Below are 21319 nucleotides of genomic sequence, written 5' to 3' on the forward strand. Positions count from 1 at the left end.
GCTCCTGCTTGCTCCCGGCGAAGAGACTCGAGGTGTCCGGCGCCTTCCCGGATGCTTCTCCTCCACTTTGTGCGGTGTTGGGCCAAGGATTCCCAGGAGTCGGTGGGGATGTTACACTTTTTCAAGGAGGCTTTGAGGGTGTCCTTGAAGTGTTTCCTCTGCCCACCTGGGGCTCGCTTGCCATGTCGGAGCTCTGAGTAGAATGCTTGTTTTGGGTGTCTCGTATCGGGCATGCGGACGATGTGACCCGTCCATCGAAGCTGATCGAGCGTGGTCAAAGCTTCGATGCTGGGGATGTTGGCCTGAGCGAGAACACTGACGTTGGTGCGCCTATTCTGCCAATGGATTTGCAGGGTCTTGCGGAGGCAGCGTTGGTGGTACCTCTCCAGTGCTTTGAGGTGCCTGCTGTACATGGTCCATGTCTCTGAGGCATACAGCAGGGCGGGTATCACTGCTGCTCTGTAGACCATGAGCTTGGTGCCGGGTTTGAGGTCCTGGTCTTCAAACACTCTCTTCCTCAGGCGACCGAAGGCTGCACTGACACACTGAAGGCAGTGTTGGACTTAGTCATCGACGTCTGCCTTTGTTGACAGTAGGCTCCCGAGGTATGGAAAGTGGTCCACGTTGTCCAAGGCCTTGTCGTGGATTTTGATAATTGGGGGGCAGTACTGTGTGGCGGGGCAGGTTGGTAGAGGAACTTTACGGATGTTTAGTGTAAGACCCATGCTCTCGTACGCTTAGGTGAAGGTGTTGACGATGGTTTAGAGTTCGACCTCCGAGTGTGCACAGACGCAAGCGTCATCTGCATACTGTAATTCAACGACAGAGGATGGAACGACCTTGGATCTGGACTGGAGGCAACGGAGGTTGAACAGTTTCCCATTTGTTCTGTCTTTAGTCCTGATTAATGCCCCCTAGCTAGCTCTGTATTCTATGTGAAAGATCGAATGGTTACAGTCCAAGACCCTGTACAAGGAACTTTCTGAAAAGGGCACATTAACCCCAGAATGATGGTTTAGCCTGTATAAAGCTGTCCAATAGCATGATATTTTTCTGTCATCCAGAAGACAGATGTGGTGGGCATCTACAATATACAATAAGCAATTTACTGTAATGGTAGTCAACTGTTAAACTTGGAGTATACCGACCCATACATGGCAAAGAATTATGACACAAGTTTCAGTTTGTAAGAGATTCAATGTGTTTACGGAAACGATCATCAAACAATTCAAAACAGTTGGGAAAAAACCGGAACTGTAACAAGTCATGTGTATTACCAGAGGAAAGGGGTACAAGTGGTATGTATGAACAAAGGATCTACGAATGGTCCGCATAGATAGAGCGAGGGACGTGAAAGTGTGTTAACAAAGTGAGGGATGTACGAGTGGTGTATGTTAACATGTGAGGTATATACAAGTGATATGTTATGTGAAGGACATGTGAGTGGATTGTGTTAATATGCAAGAGATGTGTGAGTGGTGTGTGTTAATATGTGAGAGACGTGTGAGTGGTGTGTGACGTAATAAAGACTCACTACGCACTTGGTTGTACATAAAGCAAGGCTTTAATCGACTTGTAACAAAACATGGAGGTCTAGTTAGTAGTCACTAGCTTCCTGTTTCCAGATTGTCTCTGGCCAAGTTGGGCCCACGCCCGAGTATTTATACTCCTCGGACGGAGCCCTCAGCTGGCCGTTCAGTAGTACTTCCTGAGTTACTTCTCGTAGAAGTTGCGATTTATGACAGTGTGTTAATATGCGAGAGACGTGTGAGTGGTGTGTGTTAATATGGGAGAGACATGTGAATGGTGTGTGTTAATATGTGAGAGACGTGTGAGTGGTGTGTGTTAATGTGAGAGATGTGTGAGTGGTGTGTGTTAATATACGAGAGACGTGTGAGTGGTGTGTGTTAATATGTGAGTGATATGTGAATGGTGTGTGTTAATATGTGAGTGACGTGTGAGTGGCGTGTGTTAGTATGCGAGAGACATGTGAATGATGTGTGTTAATATGTGAGACGGGTGAGTGGCATGTGTTAATATGCGAGAGACGTGTGAATGGTGTGTGTTAATATGTGAGAGACGTGTGAGTGGCGTGTGTTAATATGCGAGAGACATGTGAGTGGTGTGTGTTAATATGTGAGAGACGTGTGAGTGGTATGTGTTAATATGCGAGAGACATGTGAGTGGTGTGTGTTAATATGCGAGAGACGTGTGAGTGTCGTGTGTTAATATGCAAGAGATGTGTGAGTGGTGTGTGTTAATATACAAGAGATGTGTGAGTGGCGTGTGTTAATATGCAAGAGATGTGTGAGTGGCGTGTGTTAATATGCGAGAGACGTGTGAGTGGTGTGTGTTAATATGCGAGAGACGTGTGAGTGGTGTGTGTTAATATGCGAGAGATGTGTGAGTGGTGTGTGTTAATATGTGAGAGATGTGTGAGTGGCGTGTGTTAATATGTGAGGAGCATGTGAGTAGTGTGTGTTAATATGCAAGAGACGTGTGAATGGTGTGTGTTAATATGGGGGGGACGGTGGTGTGTGTTAATATGTGAGACGTGTGAATGGTGTGTGTTAATATGTGAGACGTGTGAGTGGTGTGTGTTAATATGCGAGAGACGTGTGAGTGGTGTGTGTTAATATGGGGAGACGTGTGTGTGGTGTGTGTTAATATGTGAGACGTGTGAATGGTGTGTGTTAATATGTGAGACGTGTGAGTGGTGTGTATTAATATGCAAGAGGTGTGTGTTAATATGCAAGAGATGTGTGAGTGGTGTGTGTTAATATGCAAGAGACGTGTGAGTGGTGTGTGTTAATATGTGAGAGACATGTGAGTGGTGTGTGTTAATATGTGCAATAAATGCTGGCATTGCCAGTGATGCCCTGATCCCATAAACAAATTTTTAAAAAAGCCGAACTACTTTGTATCTTAAAGCAACATGTTTTCCTAGAAGTGTCGTAAAAGGAATGCATTGTCAGGCTTTCCGATATAAGCAGGATGACATTGAAGTGTCTGAGGGAAAGGCATTGCTCGTCTTCTGAAATGTAAAGTGCTTGAGTAAGGAAATAAGTGTTAGTGATGACATCACCCATGAATGGTTAAATGTTTCATTTTAGGGTAATAAACATGGGAAGTAGGTATCCATTAGATACAGATAAGAATTGGTCAAAGATGCTAGAAAATGTTACGTCAGGAAGTTTTGTGTTGGGGAAATGGTTCCGAGGTAAACAATTTCAAACTGTTTACATAGATAATCTGTTTTCAGAGGATTTGGGAAATAGATATGTCATTTTGACATTTTCCTTTGATGTAGTTAAAATATGGTGCATAAAGAATCATGGTTTTTAACAGTATCTCAGAGTGTACTCGAAAGATACAGAAACCGGTAAAGTCACTCTCTAAGATTGATCACCGTCACTGTAAATATCAATAAAGTCTGTTCCCTATACTCCACTACGAAGTCTCGTGCTTACTCAAAACATGTTGTTGTGAATCAGAGGAGAAAGGAGGTTGCTTAACATGTGTTAATATGTGGGAGACATAGGAGTGGTGTGTGTTAACTCAGAGAGGAATATGCGAGTGATGTGTGTTAATAGGTGCAAGTAGTGTTTGTCAATAGGTGCGGGGCATTGGAATGTGTGTGAATGGTGAGTTGCAACTATTGTATATTAATGTTTCTTTAAATTGCAATCAATTCTGAATTTCTTCTTTCAGGTTTTATATGAACTTCTTCACAGAGGAGATTATTAACCCAGAAAGGTATGCCTTGCAGTTGTGTCAATAATTAAGAAGCAAATAAGTAAGGCCATGGGTTTAAACCCCACTCCATGTACTTGAGCACTAAATCTAGTGCTGCATTATCTTTCAGATAAAACGTTAAACCGAGGTCCATTCTGCCTATTTAGGTGGGTGTACATGTCCCCATGCCATTATTCAAAGAAGAGCTGGGGATTTCTCAAGTGTCTTGGCCAACATTTACCCCTCAACTAAACACCATCAAAAACAAATGTATCTATTTTGTTGCCTGTGGGATCTTGCTGTGCACAAACTGACTGCCACATTTGCCTCTGTAGCAACAGTGACTACACTTCTAAAGTAAGTTGATGGTGGTGAAGTGTTTTGGGACATCCCCAGAACATGAAAAGTGCTACTTTATTCTTAAACTTTTCTAATGAGACTCCTGGGCCAGTAGTTAACAGGGGGTATAGCTCTGTACCAGTTCAGAAGGTCTAAATACTGATAAGCAATATTATAAGCAGACATCCTCACACTCCTTCACCAGGATTCTCCTGATTGATGGATAGCTTTAAAGGGGCACTGCTGTCAAGTATAAGTGTTTGCCAAACCCTTTTTTTGTTTGAAACCATGTAACATAATGATGTACATCACGTTGATGTAGTCATGCTGTGAATTATACATGGTGAAAGTGATGCACTGATCGTCTCTCTCACACACAGATAAATGTTTGACAGAGCTTTTGTGCTGAAGATGCACTTTAAACAAGTGAATGTTGGTTTCCCTTTCTTCCCAATGGGTTGGCTCAGTAGTTAATCAAACCCTAACATGCACCTGTTTGTTTTATTTTTTCTCTTATCCTTCTTTTATGGTGGATTTTATTCCCTTTTAAAATTATTCCTGCCCCCTTTTTTAACTGCTCTTCTCCCTTCTATCTCTGTATTACACCCCATTTCCTGACAAAGAGTGATTAGGTGACCGAATCCAAAGCTCCGTACAGTCACAATATAATTACGGATGAGGAAGGCTACAGTGCCTCTCACTGCAGCATCTCATTATATGTTAAATGATTGCAGGGGTTTTGCCTCCATCACTCTATCCGTAAGCCCATTCCATGTGTGTTCCTCACCTTTGTGCTCAGTACTTCTACCCCCCGCCTCACCCTGATGCAATTGGTCCAACAACTATCCAATATTTTCTACCCTTCAGCCAATTTCTTGCCTGGACCCCTACAGCTGTAAAACTAAACGATAGCATTTCATGTGGAACTTCACCATGGCCTTCTGTAAGTCTAGGTACGGCAGGGCCTACCACAGTCCGCTTGGGATGTCACTTCCTCAAGAAGTCAAGGATGTTGGACGGGCAGGCATTTCCTCTTTGAATTAATGTTAACTTCTGTTTACTAGGTTATTATTGTACAGATAATCTTCATGTCTACATCTGATAATCGATTCCATTATTTGACAAGGGATCAAAGTAAGATTATGGGTCTGTAGTTGCCGGTGTTTCATTTGTTGCCCTTTCTGAATATAGGCACCATGTTTATTTGTTTCCAATCTGCTGGTACCTCCCCATTATCCAATGACTCTCTCACGATCAGAGGATGGAAGAGAGCAGCATGGAGCAGGTCACCTACCTGATGCTTGGCACTGTCCCAAGCAAATACTTAATCTCAGTATCTATCGAATCGTGTGTATACTTCCTCTCACCATGTGGCATTGCCCAGCAGTACACCAAACATAAACATCATCAAACCCCCATTAATCATTTATACCTTCAAATGAATTTTAAGCAAAGTTAATTGTATCAAACAGTTTCAGGTTATGTATTGTGTTTTTGTAGGAATATTCCTCTGGCAATTATCTCCTCTATGATAATTATTACAATACTCTACCTGCTTGCAAATGTGGCTTACTACACTGTATTGACAGCAGATGAGGTGCTAGCGTCTAGTGCAGTAGCCGTGGTAGGTAACCAAGAACACTCATAAAATTTATTTTTCTCCTACTTTTATTTCTTCCTGTTCAATTTTTATTATGAATTTTGAACCCAGTTTGTTTAGGCATGTAATTACCAGGGAAAGAAAGATGTATCCCCATGTTAGATAGATGTAGAGCTCAATATGAGTTCCAATTGACCCATTCTGCTGCCCCCATCGCCCCTTTGTAAGGAGGCTATCTAAAAAAATTTCACTGAGATGATGGGCCTTCCTCTTCTGAGGTCCAAAAATGTTCTCCAATTAAATATTGGGAAAACCGAAGCCATTGTTTTCGGTCCCCGCCACAAACTCTGTTCCCTAGCCACTGACTCCATCCCTCTCCCTAATATCTGTGAGGCTGAACCACACTTTTCGCAACCTTGGTGTCCTATTTGACCCTGAAATGAGCTTCCGACCACATATCCGCAGCATAACAAAGACCGCCTACTTCCACCTCCGTAACATCGCCCATCTCTGCCCTTGCCTCAGCTCATCCGCTGCTGAAACCCTCATCCATGCCTTTGTTACCTCCAGATTTGACTATTCCAACACACTCCTGCTGGCCTCCCACATTCCACCCTACATAAACTTGAGGTCATCCAAAACTCGGCTGCCCGTGTCCTAACTTGCACCAAGTCCCGTTCGCCCATCACCTCTGTGTTCACTTACCTACATTGGCTCCCGGTTAAGCAGCGCCTCAATTTCAAAATTCTCATCCTTGTTTTCAAATCCCTCCATGCCCTCGCCCCTTCCTATTTCTGTAATCTCCTTCAGCCCCACAACCCTCTTGAGCATCCCTGATTATAAATCGCTCAACCTTTGGTGGCCGTGCCTTCTGTTGCCTTGGCCCTAAGCTCTGGAATTCCCTTCCTAAATCTCTCTGCTTCACTACCTCTCTTTCCTCCTTTAAGACGCTCCTTAAAACCTACCTCTTTGACCAAGCTTTTGGTCACCTGCCCTAATTTATCCTTATGTGGATCAGTGTCAATTTTTTTGCGTGTCTTAAAATACTCCTGTGCAGCGCCTTGGGACGTTTTACTATGTTAAAGGCACTATATAAATACAAGTTGTTGTTGTTGTCCAGGACAGGGATGTGACCTGGACCACAAGGTCGGCCCACATCTGCCACTTGGTGGCCTGATCGGCCTGGTTTCACCTGGTGTACCAGCCACCAATGCTCTGTCAGGCCTCTGAGAGGTCAGGGACACAGGAATTTCTGACATAGGGAGTTCGACCTTGGCCCGCCCCCTCCTGCATCCATGGCCTTGTTTAAGGTGGCTGTAGGCTCTCCTCACACCACCAGATGGTAATTCTGGGGCAAGGTTAGGACCTGTCATTTCCAGGTCCCAGCCTAACTTGCAGCCCTTCTGCTGCACTCCCACCAGAGTTACAGTGGGAGTGCACCAGAAAGGCCATGAATTTTCAGTCCCTATTTCTCTAAAAAGACAAAAAGTGTGAGAAAGAACATAAAAAAATAAAAAGGACATAAACTGAAAAAAGCCTTGAGCCAAAACATATTTTGAGGCATAATTTTTCTCTACAGCCTCATCTCAACCAATCGCTGTAACCTCCTCCATCCTTATATCCCCTCCCATAGCCTATAGACCTCTGACTCTGGCCTTTTGTACATCCTGCCATCCCCTTGCCCCACTTGTTAGTTCAGCTGTCTCAGCCTTACTCTTTGGAACCGCCTTCCTAAACCCTTCAACTTTCTACATTAAAGACATTAGTGCAGTCTGAAATAAGCTGGATGAACCAGATGAGAATGTTCTTGTTCTCACACTTTAGTCCTTATAAAGAGAAGTTTCTGCAAGATTCAGATACTCGTGTTGACCTGCAACCTCCTAACAGGCCATTCGTTCATGATTATACTGCCTGTGGATTGTTCATCAATATTTCAGTGAATCTGTATGGAGGGGAATCCCTGTTTCCAAATAATGATTTTGTTCTTTTTTTATATTAGACCTTTGGCGAACGGACCCTGGAAGGCTTCTCCGCAGTGATTCAAATTCTTGTTGCACTGTCCTGTATTGGGGCAATAACTGGAGGGCTATTTGCTGCTTCCAGGTAATATTGAGGATTGTGGGGCTGAGTGATGACTCTGACATAATAAAGTGCTCCCTTTACACCAGACGTGGAAGACAAAACCCTGGAACTGGCTGCTAAATTATACTAAGATCCAGAGTTTCACCATTTATCAGCTTGCTAGTTGGCTTAAGGGATGAAATCGCCTACATTCTTCCCTTTTCCACCATCAAAAACTGATAAATGCTTCTAGTGGTAGGTAAAGGAGTACAAAGAAACAATTGTATTGCACTCTTAAATCAATATGAAGTGGTTTTATGTGCACATTGACACAAAAAAGAACAGAAGAACTCCAGACCTGACTCCCAAATGCACAACATCCAAGCAACCCGAGACCATCTCCAAAAACACTTTGGTACCTGCAGTATCATTTCAGCCCAGTGCAAAGCTGCATTGTGAAAGTGCTTACATAGCCAAATGGATCTCCTGGGAAATACAAGTAACATATTTTCAGTTAGGAGAAAGTATACTCTCATCCAGGCTCTCCTAACATTAAAGATTAGTTACTGAGGGAGAGGAGCTCTGTACATGCATCAAAGCATGCTTGCAAAAAGCCCTTCTCTGCCAGCCAGACTCAGCAGTCTGCAGCAACTATGCATCACAGCTAGTATAACTGCAGCCAAACATCACTGGAAATGCTAACAAGTAATTTACCACCTAAAAGAGGCCAATTTGAGCCCGTCTGTTACCAAATAACAGTGGCTACTTTTTGATATTATTGGATACATTATTAATTAAAATTGAGCTTCAAATTCTACATTCTGAAACAAAATTGTTTCTGATATTTAAAGTTTACAAAGTTGAGCAAGGAAGACATCCATTATTGCATTTGATGGGTCCTGCAGCTCCCCAAGTTCTTCAGGGCTGCATTGAGAGGAGATGGTGATGGCTATAGTCTTTCGTCAATTGCAGCAAAGCCGTAATGTAGGTTCCACTTGTGGCGTATGGGATATGTGTCCAAATAGTTTTTCATAGTTCAAAATGCCTCGACATGTACCGGAGGTGCTTTCTGTGGGCTCTGTGAAAGGTCCAGGAGCAAGTTGTAAGATGGATTTGTGACAAAAAGGGGAATTAATTGCTGGAAGGGAAGTCTCCAGCTGAGCACCCTGAAGGAAGCTGCCTCAGGCTGTTGCTTGTGGTAAGAGTTGATTGACGGCTCATTGTCTAGGAAAAGACACATGTTTCTGACAGTTATTCAGTCTTTTGACACCATCAAGATAGAGGTTAGAGACTCAGGGGGAGAAATTCATTATAGCCCAGGAATGGGCACTAACTTTGGAAAAGTTTGAGATTTAGAATGAATCTCGCTGCATGCAAACTTCAGTGTCATCGTTCAAAGAAAGGATGGGAGCGCTAAATCAAGCGATAACAGCCTAGCTCAGTGGCGTTATACTCAAAGTGCTAACCAATATCAGGTGCAGTCCAATCGCAAGTCACCATTGCCAACAGCTCTTTCCAGTTCTTAAAGGGGAGGTTCATTCATGCTGCATAACCTCATTCTCAGCCTGTGAACCTGTGTCAGCAAGCAGGAGCAGGCCAAGCCCAAGGAGCCGGACGACTCAACTAGCTGTACTCATGGCAGATCCACGCCCCAGGGAGAGAGCCCACAGATTTTCAGACCAAGCATTGGAGGAGTTGGTGTCCGCTGCGGAGAGACGGAGGGCGGTGCTCTACCTGGCAAGTGGCAGAAGGCCCTTGCCGCAGGTGTTCCGCACCATGTGGAGGGAGGTCGCCCAGCACGTCTCGGGCAGCACTGTGGTCCCCAGGACCCACACACAATGCAGGAAGAAATTTAACAACCTCACTCGGGAGGTCAGGGTGAGTCAATGCTTCAATAAATGCTACATACCACCATCTGAACCACAGTCTGCACACACTGCCCAAAGCACCACACCCCCAGCACTCACCCACCAACAATCTCTACCTACCAACACTCACACCTTGCACACAATCATAGCTATTCTACTAGGCACATCACCCAGACACATTGCTCCACATTCACTCACACACTTTCCTTTCTCTTACAGGCCAAGGTGGCTCACAACAGGAGGGAGCAGGAGCACACAGGCGGGGGACAAGCCGACACCCAACCACTGTCTGAGCTGGAGACTCGATTGCTGCAAATTATTGGGCACCAGGTGGTGGGCGCTGTGGTCACCGGTGACGTTGACCCCCTTGGGGACAACAATGGTATATTCATCCCTACACCTTCTTCTCACATCCCACTTCCCCCTCACCCCACAAGTGTTTTGCACTTTCCAGCTAATCATGCTGCATGCATGCATTTCTCCCTTCGTGCCCCCTCCCTTCACCTTAACCCGAATCTTGTGCCTTTATGTGTTCAGGTAATCAGCAAGCACCTGAGCAACTTGTCCCTGAGGGTACCGTTGAGAGTGAGGTGGGAGAAGAGGAGGAGGAAGAACACACCGCGTCACTGCATGTCTCACCCGCAGGCACCAGCTCAGGTACTGGCACTACACCTTCTTTAGAGGCTAGTGTAGTAGTGGGATCTACACAGGGTGATGCACCGGGAAAGAGCAGTGGGAAAGAGTAGCTCGGGGGCCAGCTCCTTGGAGGGCGAGTTCGCATGCGAATTCTGCTGCACAGGACTCAGGTGAGGTCCTCGATGGGGAGGCCTTTAGAAAAAGGGTGCTGGGCATGCATACGAGATGATAGATGTGCAATGGCAAGAGTGTCTGAAAGCCTGTCGGCAATGGTAAGGAGCGTGGAGGAGTCCACCTCCAACATTGCACAGAGCTCTGTGCACACCATGGAGCCCATCATTTCCAGTCTGCAAAGGATGGTAGAGTCCCAGAGAAACCGTGGCGACCCAGACCTGATGCCGCATGGGATGGGCAATCTGGCAGCTTCCACTGCAGCACAGGCAGAAGCGACGCAACGTCTTAGTGCTGTAATGCAGTCTATGCTTGGTGCCATTCAATCTCAGACAGTTTTCATACAGTCTCAGCTTGATGCCACGCAAGCTCTGACTGCTGCCATCATGGCTGGGTCTACCACCGTCGACCGGGGCTTTCACGGTGTTGCAGCAGGAAAGCAATCTGTGCTGCAACAGATTACTAGGGATGCTGGGGTGCTGCTCCGGGGGAGTGGGTCAGGAAGCTGCTGTCCTCTCAGGGTGACAGCATTCCTGCTCCCACCACTGCCACTCCACCATTGCCCTTGTCGCTGCCTGTCATCCAGCCAGCTGCCACGCATGCTGAGGCGGTGCAGTCTACAGCCGGACCTTCCAGGCCCAGAGCTGGTCGAGGTCGTTCTGCAAGGTCATCTGAAGTCTCCCGCATGGAAACTCAGCAGCCTTCCACCAGCCCTGCTGCAGTCACTGGGGAACAGTAACGCAAGATGCTAAGGGATTGCACAAAGGTGAATAGTAAGTATTGTTGTTGTAAAGATGTGTTTACTGATTATTGATAAATTTATTAATTTACTTTAGATAATTTTGTACTGTTTCTCATTTCAGCTGTGTGCTGTGATATGGCCTGCAACAAGGATGGAATGATGGGGATGTGGTGAGCAACGGGAATCTGGGGTTGAATTTACTGGAACCACAGTCTGATGAGGTGGTCACGGACCGCCCTACCGGAAGGCCGATTGAATGGCTGCCTCCTCCCTCGCTCCTGTTCCTCCTCCTCCTCCTCCTGAGGTGGTCCCACAATCCCTGCTGGCAAGGGCTGGGCCCTCATGATGGCCAGATTGTGGAGCATGCAGCACATGACGAAATGGGACACCCGCTCAGCCGAGTGCTGGAGGGCTCCTCCCGAGCGGTCAAGGCAGCGGAACCGTTGCTCGAGCACCCCGATGGTCTGCTCGATGATGTCCCTGCTGACGGCATGGCTCTCATTAGGAGTGCTGGGCAGGAGTGTTGGGGTTGCGGAGGGGAGTCATGAGTCAGGTGGAGAGCGGATACCCATCGCCTCCGACCAGCCAGCTGCGAGCTGGACATGGTGGCTGGAAGAGTGCTGACACACCAGTCTGGCACAGGATGAAGGCATCGTGGCTGCTACCAGGATAGCGGGTATTGACATTGCGGATTTGCTGTCTGTGGTCGCACACCAACTGCACATTAAGTGAGTGGTAGCCCTTGCGGTTACGGAAGATCTCAGGATTGTTATGCGGTGCCCGCAAAGCCACGTGGATGCAGTTAATGGTGCTCTGCACCATGGGGAATCCCACTATCCTGGCAAAGCCACATGCACGTTCGTCCTGCTTGTCTCTGGTGATGGGGAAGGAAATTTAGTCCCTTCTCCTGCTGTAGAGAGCCTCTGTGACCTCCCGGATGCAGCGATGGACGGTGAACTGCGTGATGTTACCTATATCTCCTGTTGCAGACTGGAAGGATCTGCTGGTGAAGAAATTGAGGGTGACGGTGACCTTGACTGCCACTGAGAGCCGTCCTCATCCTGATCTGAGGCTCGAGGTCTGGTTGCAGGAGGTGGCAGAGTTCTATGACCACCTCCTTGCTGAAGTGGAGCTTTCTAGTACACTGCTCCTGGCTTAATTGAAGGTAGGAGAATTGCTGTCGGAAGACCCTCAGAGGGTAAGGCCTCCTGTTGAGAGCCCTGCTGGCCCTCCTCCTCCCTCTGGCCACATGTTCCAATCTTTCTCACAGCCTGCACTCCCTCCGCAGTAGATCCTGGAGGGAGAGGTTGACTGCCAGTACTGTGCCCATTAATGTAAGGAAGAGCAGCACTTTGATATTTGTGAGAATAAATGGCCATGTTTTTACCGGCGCTCAGAGTGCAGGTTTGGAGCCTGCTCCAAAATGATTAACAGTGGGTTGGGAGCTCGCTCCAAACCCGTCTCCATGTAAGTTTCCAAAGTGTTGGGTCTGCGATTTCAGAACAGATCCGACACCAAGTGGCGGGGGAGGCATTTAAGATAGTTAAATGCTTGTTAAACGCTTGTTAACTACTATTTTGCCAGCCTATTTCCATTCTACCACTTTTTTAAACTAGGTTCACATCGTTCGGAGATCACGTCAGGTAAGTAGGTCGGGTTCTCTATGTCTCCTCATTGCTGTGAATACGTGACAGCTGCAAAAGTGGTATGAAAGCTATCATTTCACACCTGTTCACTTTCCAATGTCAGAACTTGAGCCTTCAGGACTTGGAAGACACTTTTGAGCTTTATGCAGTTTGGAAGTGTTTGGAGTAAACTCTCAATCCACTGTCACCTCCTTGGAGCAAGCTCTCTCACCATTGACAGATCGTTTCTGTCATCTCAACTTCAGCTGCCAACTATTCCAACAACTTGAAAAAATCTCACCTTGGTCCTCTGAATCCCTCCACGATCAGCCCCAACAATAACATCACCAGGCACACCAACATCACCAACAACACCACCAACCTTCTCCGCAATCACCTGATTCTACACAGGGCATCAGCACCCGACAACATTGCTGCTCGGGAGGCCAGCAATGGCATCACCATGGCCAGATTTACTTCACTTGATGCTGTACACCCTGGCTGCCACATGGTGTGCCAGGTTGACACCACTCCACACCAGCACCATAAAGCATCCCTACAATGTCCAAGCCATTCCTTTCACACTCATTACATTTGTGGGGGAGGGAGGGGGGAGTTATGTCTCAACATTCACTGGAACTCACTAAGACACTTCCAAAGGTGAGCACAACTCTGTCCAATAAGGTAAAGTGTTAAAAATATAGATTTCAATGTTTGACAACACATTAACAGAAACTTCACATGAACATTGGCTAAACCACCCAAGTGCCTACTCTTGTGTGTTGTTAGTTCATATACTTGCAATAGGATGAGGGTGAGTGATGGCTAGTGAGATGGAGAAATGATAATGTAGATAGAGAGAGATTGATGGAGGTGCAAGGTAAGTTGGTGTGAGTAAGGATGTGCAGGAGTAGGGTAGGGAAGGCAGAGTGATGGGGATGTGATGAGTGGCACAGCAGGATGAGGTTGAGTGTGGCTTGGCAGTAACGTTTCATGATCTACTGAGATCATTGAAAGGTTGATGCCACTGCAGCCTAGTCCTCCTGATGACATCCCTGCCTGTGCCCTCCTGTGCAATGTGTAATCAGGCAGCGTTCTTCTCCTGGGGAGGCCTCTTCCGCCCATGGGAAGGGAAGAGAACCTCTCTGCATGCTGTGACTCCCTCCATAATGGAGGGAGCTTTGGGAGAGCCTGGGTGCAGTCGTGCACCTTTGAGCAGTGCTTGTCAGTGTTTGCAGCACTTCAGTGCTGTAGAACACTGACAGCAGAACTGCCCAGGTCAATTTGAACATGGTCCCTTTAAGGAAACCAGCTGATGACGCGTCATCAAATGATGTTGTCAGACCCACTTCCTATTAGTTGGCTGGGAACATCCCAGGGAGGGCTAAACAAGCCCTATTAATGTAAAATCACTTGGAGAGTGCGGGCTGCAGTAGGCAGCGGGCTGGGACCGTGACACCGACCCCGGCCGCCCTGGACCTGCCTCGGTCGGCGAAATCACGGCCAATGTAACTATATTTTAGAAGCCACAGCACTCCGGAGACTAAACAACCTTTGTATGACTGAATTCAACTCTTGAACTATCTCAAACTGACAAGGAAGCTGTGAAACAGCACTAACCTGACAGCTGCGACTCATTACTAATGATCCCTTTAAATACCGCCGTGGAACCGGCATCCGCCTGCTTGATGCCTCCTCTCCCTGTCGCTGTCGGGACCAGGCGCTAAGGCAGGGGGGCAATACTCAATTTGGCAGATTGGGCACCCAGTCACGATCTGCCTGCCGCTGAAGTCCCCGGCACTAACTCGTAGCGGCGGCACTATGGGGGAGTAGCCGAATTTGGCATGCGGCGCTGGATTCACCTCGCCACGGTGCTACTGCCTCAGTGCCCGTTAACGCCCCCACCAGGCGCTAACGTACTGAATTTCTCCCCCTCGGTGTTGCTGGATTAAACCTCACATAAAGGGATGTTACAAATATCAGTACTGGTTTAGTATTGTTAAGAGAGTTAGGTAAATGTTGGATCTTTTGTTATTTTTGTAGTTGAGAAGGTAGAACTTAGAAATTCTGTAATCAAATTAAGAACATAAGAAATAGGAGCAGGAGTAGGCCATTCGGCTCTTCGAGCCTGCTCCGCCATTCAATGAGATCATGGCTGATCTGATCTTTGCCTCAACTCCATTCATCGGCCCTATCGCCATATCACTTGATGCCCTTACTAGTCAGAAATCTATCGACTTCTGTTTTGAATATACCCAATGACTGAGCCTCCACAGCCCACTGGGGTAGAGAATTCCAAAGATTCACCACCCTCTGTGTGAAGAAATTTCTTCTCATCTCAGTCCTGAATGGCCTACCCTTTATCTTGAGGCTGTGGCCCCTGGTCCTAGACTCCCCAGCCAAGGGAAACATTCTCCCAGCATCCATCCTATCAAGCCCTGTAATACTTTTGTATGCTTCAACAAGATCCCCTCTCATTCTTCTGAATTCAAGAGAATACAGGCCTAGTTTACTCAATCTCTTCTCATACAACAGTCCCACCAGCCCAGGAATCAATCTCGTGAACCTTCGTTGCACTCTCTCTATGGCAAGTATATCCTTCCTTAGGTAAGGAGACCAAAATTATACACAGTACTCCAGGTGTGGTCTCACCAAGGCCCTATATAATTGGGGTTAAACTTCTTTACTCCTGTACTCAAATCCTCTTGTAATGAAGGCCAGCATACCATTTGCCTTCCTAATGGCTTGCTGCACCTGCACATTCACTTTCAGTGACTCATGTACAAGGACACCCAGGTCCCTTTGAGTATCTGCATTCCCCAATCTTTCACCATTTAGGAAATAATCTGCCATTCTGTTTTTTCTACCAAAGTGGATAACTTCACATTAATCCACATTATATTCCATCTGCCATGTTCTCGCCCACTCACTGAGCCTGTCGAGATCCCCTTGAAGCCTCTTCACATCCTCTTTGCAACTGACACTGCCACCTAGCTTTGTGTTATCAGCAAATTTGGAAATGTTACATTTAGTCCCCTCATCCAAATCATTGATATAGATTGTGAATAGCTGGGGCACAAGCACCGATCCTTGTGGTACCCCACTAGTCACAGCCTGCCATCCTGAAAAAGACCCGTTTATCCCTACTCTTTGTTTTCTGTCTGTTAACCAATTCTCAATCCATGCTAGTATATTACCCCCAATTCCATGTGCCCTAATTTTGTTCACCAACCTCTTGTGTGGGACCTTATCGAAGGCCTTTTGAAAATCCAAATACACCACATCTACCGGTTCCCCTTTGTCTACTCCACTAGTTACATACTCAAAGAACTCCAATAGGTTTGTCAAACAGGATTTCCCTTTCATAAATCCATGTTGACTCTGCCCAATCTTACTATTAGTTTCTAAGTGCCTAGTTATTGCATCCTTTATAATAGATTCCAGCATTTTCCCAACTACTGATGTGAGGCGAACAGGTCTGTAGTTCCCCGTTTTCTCCCTCCCTCCTTTCTTAAATAGCAGGGTTACATTTGCTATCCTCCAATCTGCAGGAACCGTTCCAAAATCTATAGAATTTTGGAAGATGACAACCAATGCGTCCACTATCCTAATGGCCACCTCTTTCAAAACCCTAGGATGTAGGTCATCCGGTCCTTGGGATTTATCGATTGCCTTGAATGTTATAACCACCTTCATACCTTTTAGTGTAGTCTCCCAATCTACCATGGCCAACTTGTCCCTCATACCATTGTAGTTTCCTCTGTTTAGATTGAAGACCTTAGTTTCAGATTGGACTACATCACTCTGAAACTTAATGCAAAATTCAATCATATTATGGTCACTTGTCCCTAAAGGCCCCTTTACCACATGATTATTGATTAGCCCTTTCTCATTACATAGTACCAGATCCAGAATAGCCTGTTCCCTGGTTGGTTCCTCCGCATACTTATCCAGGAAACCATCTCGCATGCATTCCAAGAATTTGTCCTCCACACCATTAGTGGTAATTTGATTTGCCCAGTCAATATGTAGATTAAAGTCACCCATGATTACCGTATTGCCCATGTTACATGCACTTCTAATTACTTGATTGATACTGTGCCCTACATTACCACCACTGTTTGGTGGCCTATACACAACTCCCACCAACGTTTTCTGCCCTTTGCTGTTACTTAGCTCCACCCAAACTAATTCCAGTTCTGCATCGTGATCTGCCGAGCCAAGGTCTTTTATCTTTACCGTACCGATCTCATCCCTTATTAACAGCGCTACGCCATCTCCTTTTCCTTTTTGTCTGTCCTTCCTAAATGTTGAGTACCCTGGAACATTCAGTTCCCAGCTTTGGTTACCCTGCAAATTAAATCTGCTGCATTAAGTTTATGCTGCTATTTTAACTTTTATTTTTAATAAGCCCGATTCGTAGTTTATGGCCAAAGTTGCAGTCTGATAGAATGTTTATTCTTCCACTATCCACATACTAGGAGAATACAAGAGGGCTTGTGTCAATTCAGTGAGCTCAGTTTCTGGACAGTGCTACTTTACTGGATTATGTGCATACAAGCTCACACTCCAGTTCATGGAGAGCAAGGGCTCGCTTACTGGAGCAGTTGTTGACATTGAGCATAAGAGAAATATCTGAGCAAAGTGTAAAAATGCAACAACTTCTTTTACCCAGTGAGTGCTGTACAGGCCAGAAGCTGACACTGAGACACATGGGCTGCAGCCATAGTGTACAATGTCCTTGATAACACATGATATTTTCTGTCTTGCAACACAGAGTATTCTTTGTGGCTTCAAGAGAAAATCAATGGCCAGCTGTCTTCTCCATGATCCACATCCAACACCACACTCCTCTTCCAGCTGTACTTCTAATGGTGAGTACAGATCACAGTTGATTTCAGTACTTCCTTGGCTGTACTGACCACCGTCTAATGTATGCATCTAACAAAATATTCTGCAACAAGTAACATTCTGTTTACCAGCCCATCTTGTTTAGTACTATAGGTCAGATAACTGGAATGGTCTTTGAGCATTCGTAATGGCTTTCCCTGGTCCGACAGCTGATTTTGCTCTTACTCTACAGCAGAAATAGAACATTGGACCTCACATGGAAGATTCACATCTGTTCAGGAGCCAAAATAGCCTCAAAGCTGGGTTTTCTGCTTCATGCCAAATAGCTGTGTTTTTCTCAACAACTCTTAATTCTCTGTGAAGCTTATGTCTGTTCAAAGTTGATTACTGACTTTCCCATCACTTCTTTCACACTTCAGGAAACCGTCCTCTAGATCCATGCTGTTCCTGCAGTTAAAGTATTTAGTGCATTTCCCCCAGTGTTTGCAATCTATCTCTTCCTCAGTATCTACTGGTCCTTTTGAGGATTTTCATTGGTGATCTGTATGGCTTGCTTAAAAACATTGGAAGCAATGCACACAGGCAAATGGGATCCAGCATTAAGGGCGACTAGCTGCCCTAGGGATATCAGTCCTCCCATAGACCTGTACACTCCCAGCATGTGTGCTGGGAGTGCTCTGGTAATATTTAAATAAGCTTACCTTGCATTATAGCACGGGCAGTTCAGTTCAGTGTAAGCACATGCAAAACCTGAAGAACTACTGTCCTGTGGCCACTGCACCAGGACCGTATTATCCACTCTGTAGACAAAATGTGGACCGTGTCATTCAATTTGGAGGACACAATGTGACCCCTTTAGGATCAGAGGCTCCTTTCTAGATCATTTGTGGCAATAGTGTTGATTTTCTCATGATACCACTGAGTTTCATAGAAAATACCATGACATTCAAGCCATTCCAAGAGGACTTTTTGAAGCCAGTAATACTTCTCCAATGGCAATGGCCTGAAATACTACGGCAAAGTCAATTTCACATAGAAACTATTGTTTATTTACTAGGAAAGTAACAGTCTGCTCCATTTAAGCAATTAAAGCTCACCCATTGCTGCAGGATTTAGCATCTTGAGATTAGTGCAGAAGACTTGCCATCACATTGATCATCTCCAGTGATAAAAACATACAGCCAATTATTACCCTGATAAGTGGCAGGTAACATTCACGCCACACAAGTGCCAGGCAATGACCATCTCCAACAAGCGAGAGTCTAACCACCTCCCCTTGACATTCAATGGTATTACCATCACAGAATCCCCCACCATCAACATCCAGGGGGGTCACCATTGACCAGAAACTTAACTGGACCAGCCACATAAATACTGTGGCAACAAGAGCAGATCAGAGGCTGGGTATTCTGCGGCGAGTGTCTCACCTACCGACTCCCCAAAGCCTTTCCACCATCTACAAGGCACAAGTAAGGAGTGTGATGGAATACTCTCCACTTACCTGGATGAGTGCAGCTCCAACAACACTCAAGAAGCTCGACACCATCCAGGACAAAGCAACCCGCTTGATTGGCAACCCATCAACCACCTTAAACATTCACTCCCTCCACCACCGGCGTACCGTGGCTGCAGTGTGTACCATCTACAAGATGCACTGCAGCAACTCGCCAAGGCTTCTTCGGCAGCACCTCCCAAACCCGCAACCTCTACCATCTAGAAGTACAAGGGCAGCAGACGCATGGGAACACCACCACCTACAAGTTCCCCTCCAAGTTACAAACCATCCTGACTTGGAAGTATATCGCTGTTCCTTCATCATCATTGGGTCAAAATCCTGTAACTCCCTCCCTAACAGCACTGTGGGTGTACCTTCATCACACGGACTGCAGCGATTCAAGGCGGCGGCTCACCACCACCTTCTCAAGGTCAACTAGGGATGTACAATAAATGCTGGCCTTGCCAGCGACGCCCACATCCCATGAATGAGTTTTAAAAAAATAACTCCCTCCTAGTTAGCAATTATTCTTCAGGTAACTCCTTCTCAGGTAGCCATTCAATTGCATGTAACTCCTACCCAGATGTGCGCTATCCTCTAGATTCATGCTGTGTCTACAGTTAAAGTATTTAGTGCATTTCCTCCAGTGTTCATAAGATATTTCTATGTCTTCCTCAGTATCCACTGATCATTTTGATGATTTTCATTGGTGATCTATATGGTTTGCTGAATTTAAACAGCGTTCCCCGCTGGTTCTTTATGGGGCTTGTAACCTTTGGACTCATCCGACACCGTTACACAAACCCAGGTCTACGTCGTCCATTCAAGGTACAGTATAATTGGTTATTTATTAAGCAGAAGGCAGCTCAATACCAGGGTACATAAGAACATAAGAACATAAGAAATAGGAGCAGGAGTAGGCCAATTGGCCCCTCGAGCCTGCTCCACCATTCAATAAGATCATGGCTGATCTGATCCTAACCTCAAATCTACTATCACTCTCCATCCCACCCAAACCCATGTGATCTCCCGGGAGAGGCGAAAAGCCAGATTAAAAAACCCAATGGCCAATTTGGGAGAAAAAATCTGGGAAATTCCTCTCCGACTCATCTAGGCGATCGAAACTCATCCAGGAGACCACTCTGTCCCTATATTTTCTACAGTACTTACCTTCTGTAAAGGCGATCTCCACCCCAGCCAGGAACAGGAATAAAACCATCTCCTGAAATCTAACAGAATTAGAACACAAGAAGTAGGAGCAGAACCAGGCTACACGGCCCCTGGGCCCGCTCCACTACCCACAAGGCCACGACCATTCTGAACCTAGACTCATGTCCAATTTCCTGCCCGCTCCCCGTAACCCTTAATTCCCTTTACTTCTAGGAAACTATCTATTTCTGTTTTAAATTTATTTAATGATGTAGCTTCCACAGCTTTCTGGGGCAGCAAATTCCACAAACCTACCACCCTCTGAGTGAAGAAGTTTCTCCTCATCTCAGTTTTGAAGGAGCAGCCCCTTATTCTAAGATTATGCCCCCTAGTTCTAGTTTCACCCATCATTGGGAACATCCTCACCGCATCCACCCGATCAAGCCCCTTCACAATCTTATATGTTTCAATAAGATCGCCTCTCATTCTTCTGAACTCCAATGAGTAGAGTCCCAATCTACTCAACCTCTCATCATATGTCCATCCCCTCATCCCCGGAATTAACCGAGTGAACCTTCTTTGTACTGACTCGAGCGCAAGTATGTCTTTTCTTAAGTATGGACACCAAAACTGTATGCAGTATTCCAGGTGCGGTCTCACCAATACCTTGTACAACTGCAGCAATACCTCCCTGTTTTTATATTCTATCCCCCTAGCAATAAAAGCCAACATTCCATTGGCCTTCTTGATCACTTGCTGCACCTGCATACTAACTTTTTGAGTTTCGTGCACCAGGACCCCCAGATCCCTTTGTACTACAGTACTTTCCAGTTTCTTGCCATTAAGATAATAACTTGCTCTATGATTTTTCCTGCCAAAGTGCATAACCTCACACTTTCCAGTATTATATTCCATCTGCCAAATCTCTGCCCACTTACTTAGCCTGTCTATGTCCCTTTGCAGGTTTTTTATGTCCTCCTCACTCACTACTTTCCCTCCCATCTTTGTATCATCTGCAAACTTTGATATGTTACACTTGGTCCCCTC

The 21319-nt window shown here is 45.9% G+C and overlaps 1 protein-coding gene across 2 annotated transcripts in view; it reads left to right on the forward strand.

The window, feature by feature from the left end:
- Positions 1-21319, forward strand: part of LOC147106132 (cystine/glutamate transporter-like) — an 86810-nt gene that overhangs the window by 57156 nt on the left and 8335 nt on the right. For both annotated transcript variants that reach the window (XM_086008943.1, XM_086008942.1), the window contains 5 exons: positions 3712-3756; positions 5575-5698; positions 7674-7777; positions 17555-17651; positions 19802-19951. In XM_086008943.1, the coding sequence (XP_085865069.1) occupies positions 3712-3756; positions 5575-5698; positions 7674-7777; positions 17555-17651; positions 19802-19951 (520 nt within the window). The remainder of the gene's footprint in view (positions 1-3711; positions 3757-5574; positions 5699-7673; positions 7778-17554; positions 17652-19801; positions 19952-21319) is intronic.

Source organism: Somniosus microcephalus, chromosome 16 (genome assembly GCF_052327205.1).
Source record: "Somniosus microcephalus isolate GS21.2 chromosome 16, FLI_Smic_1.0, whole genome shotgun sequence".
In the NCBI taxonomy this organism is placed as follows: Eukaryota; Metazoa; Chordata; class Chondrichthyes; order Squaliformes; family Somniosidae; genus Somniosus; species Somniosus microcephalus.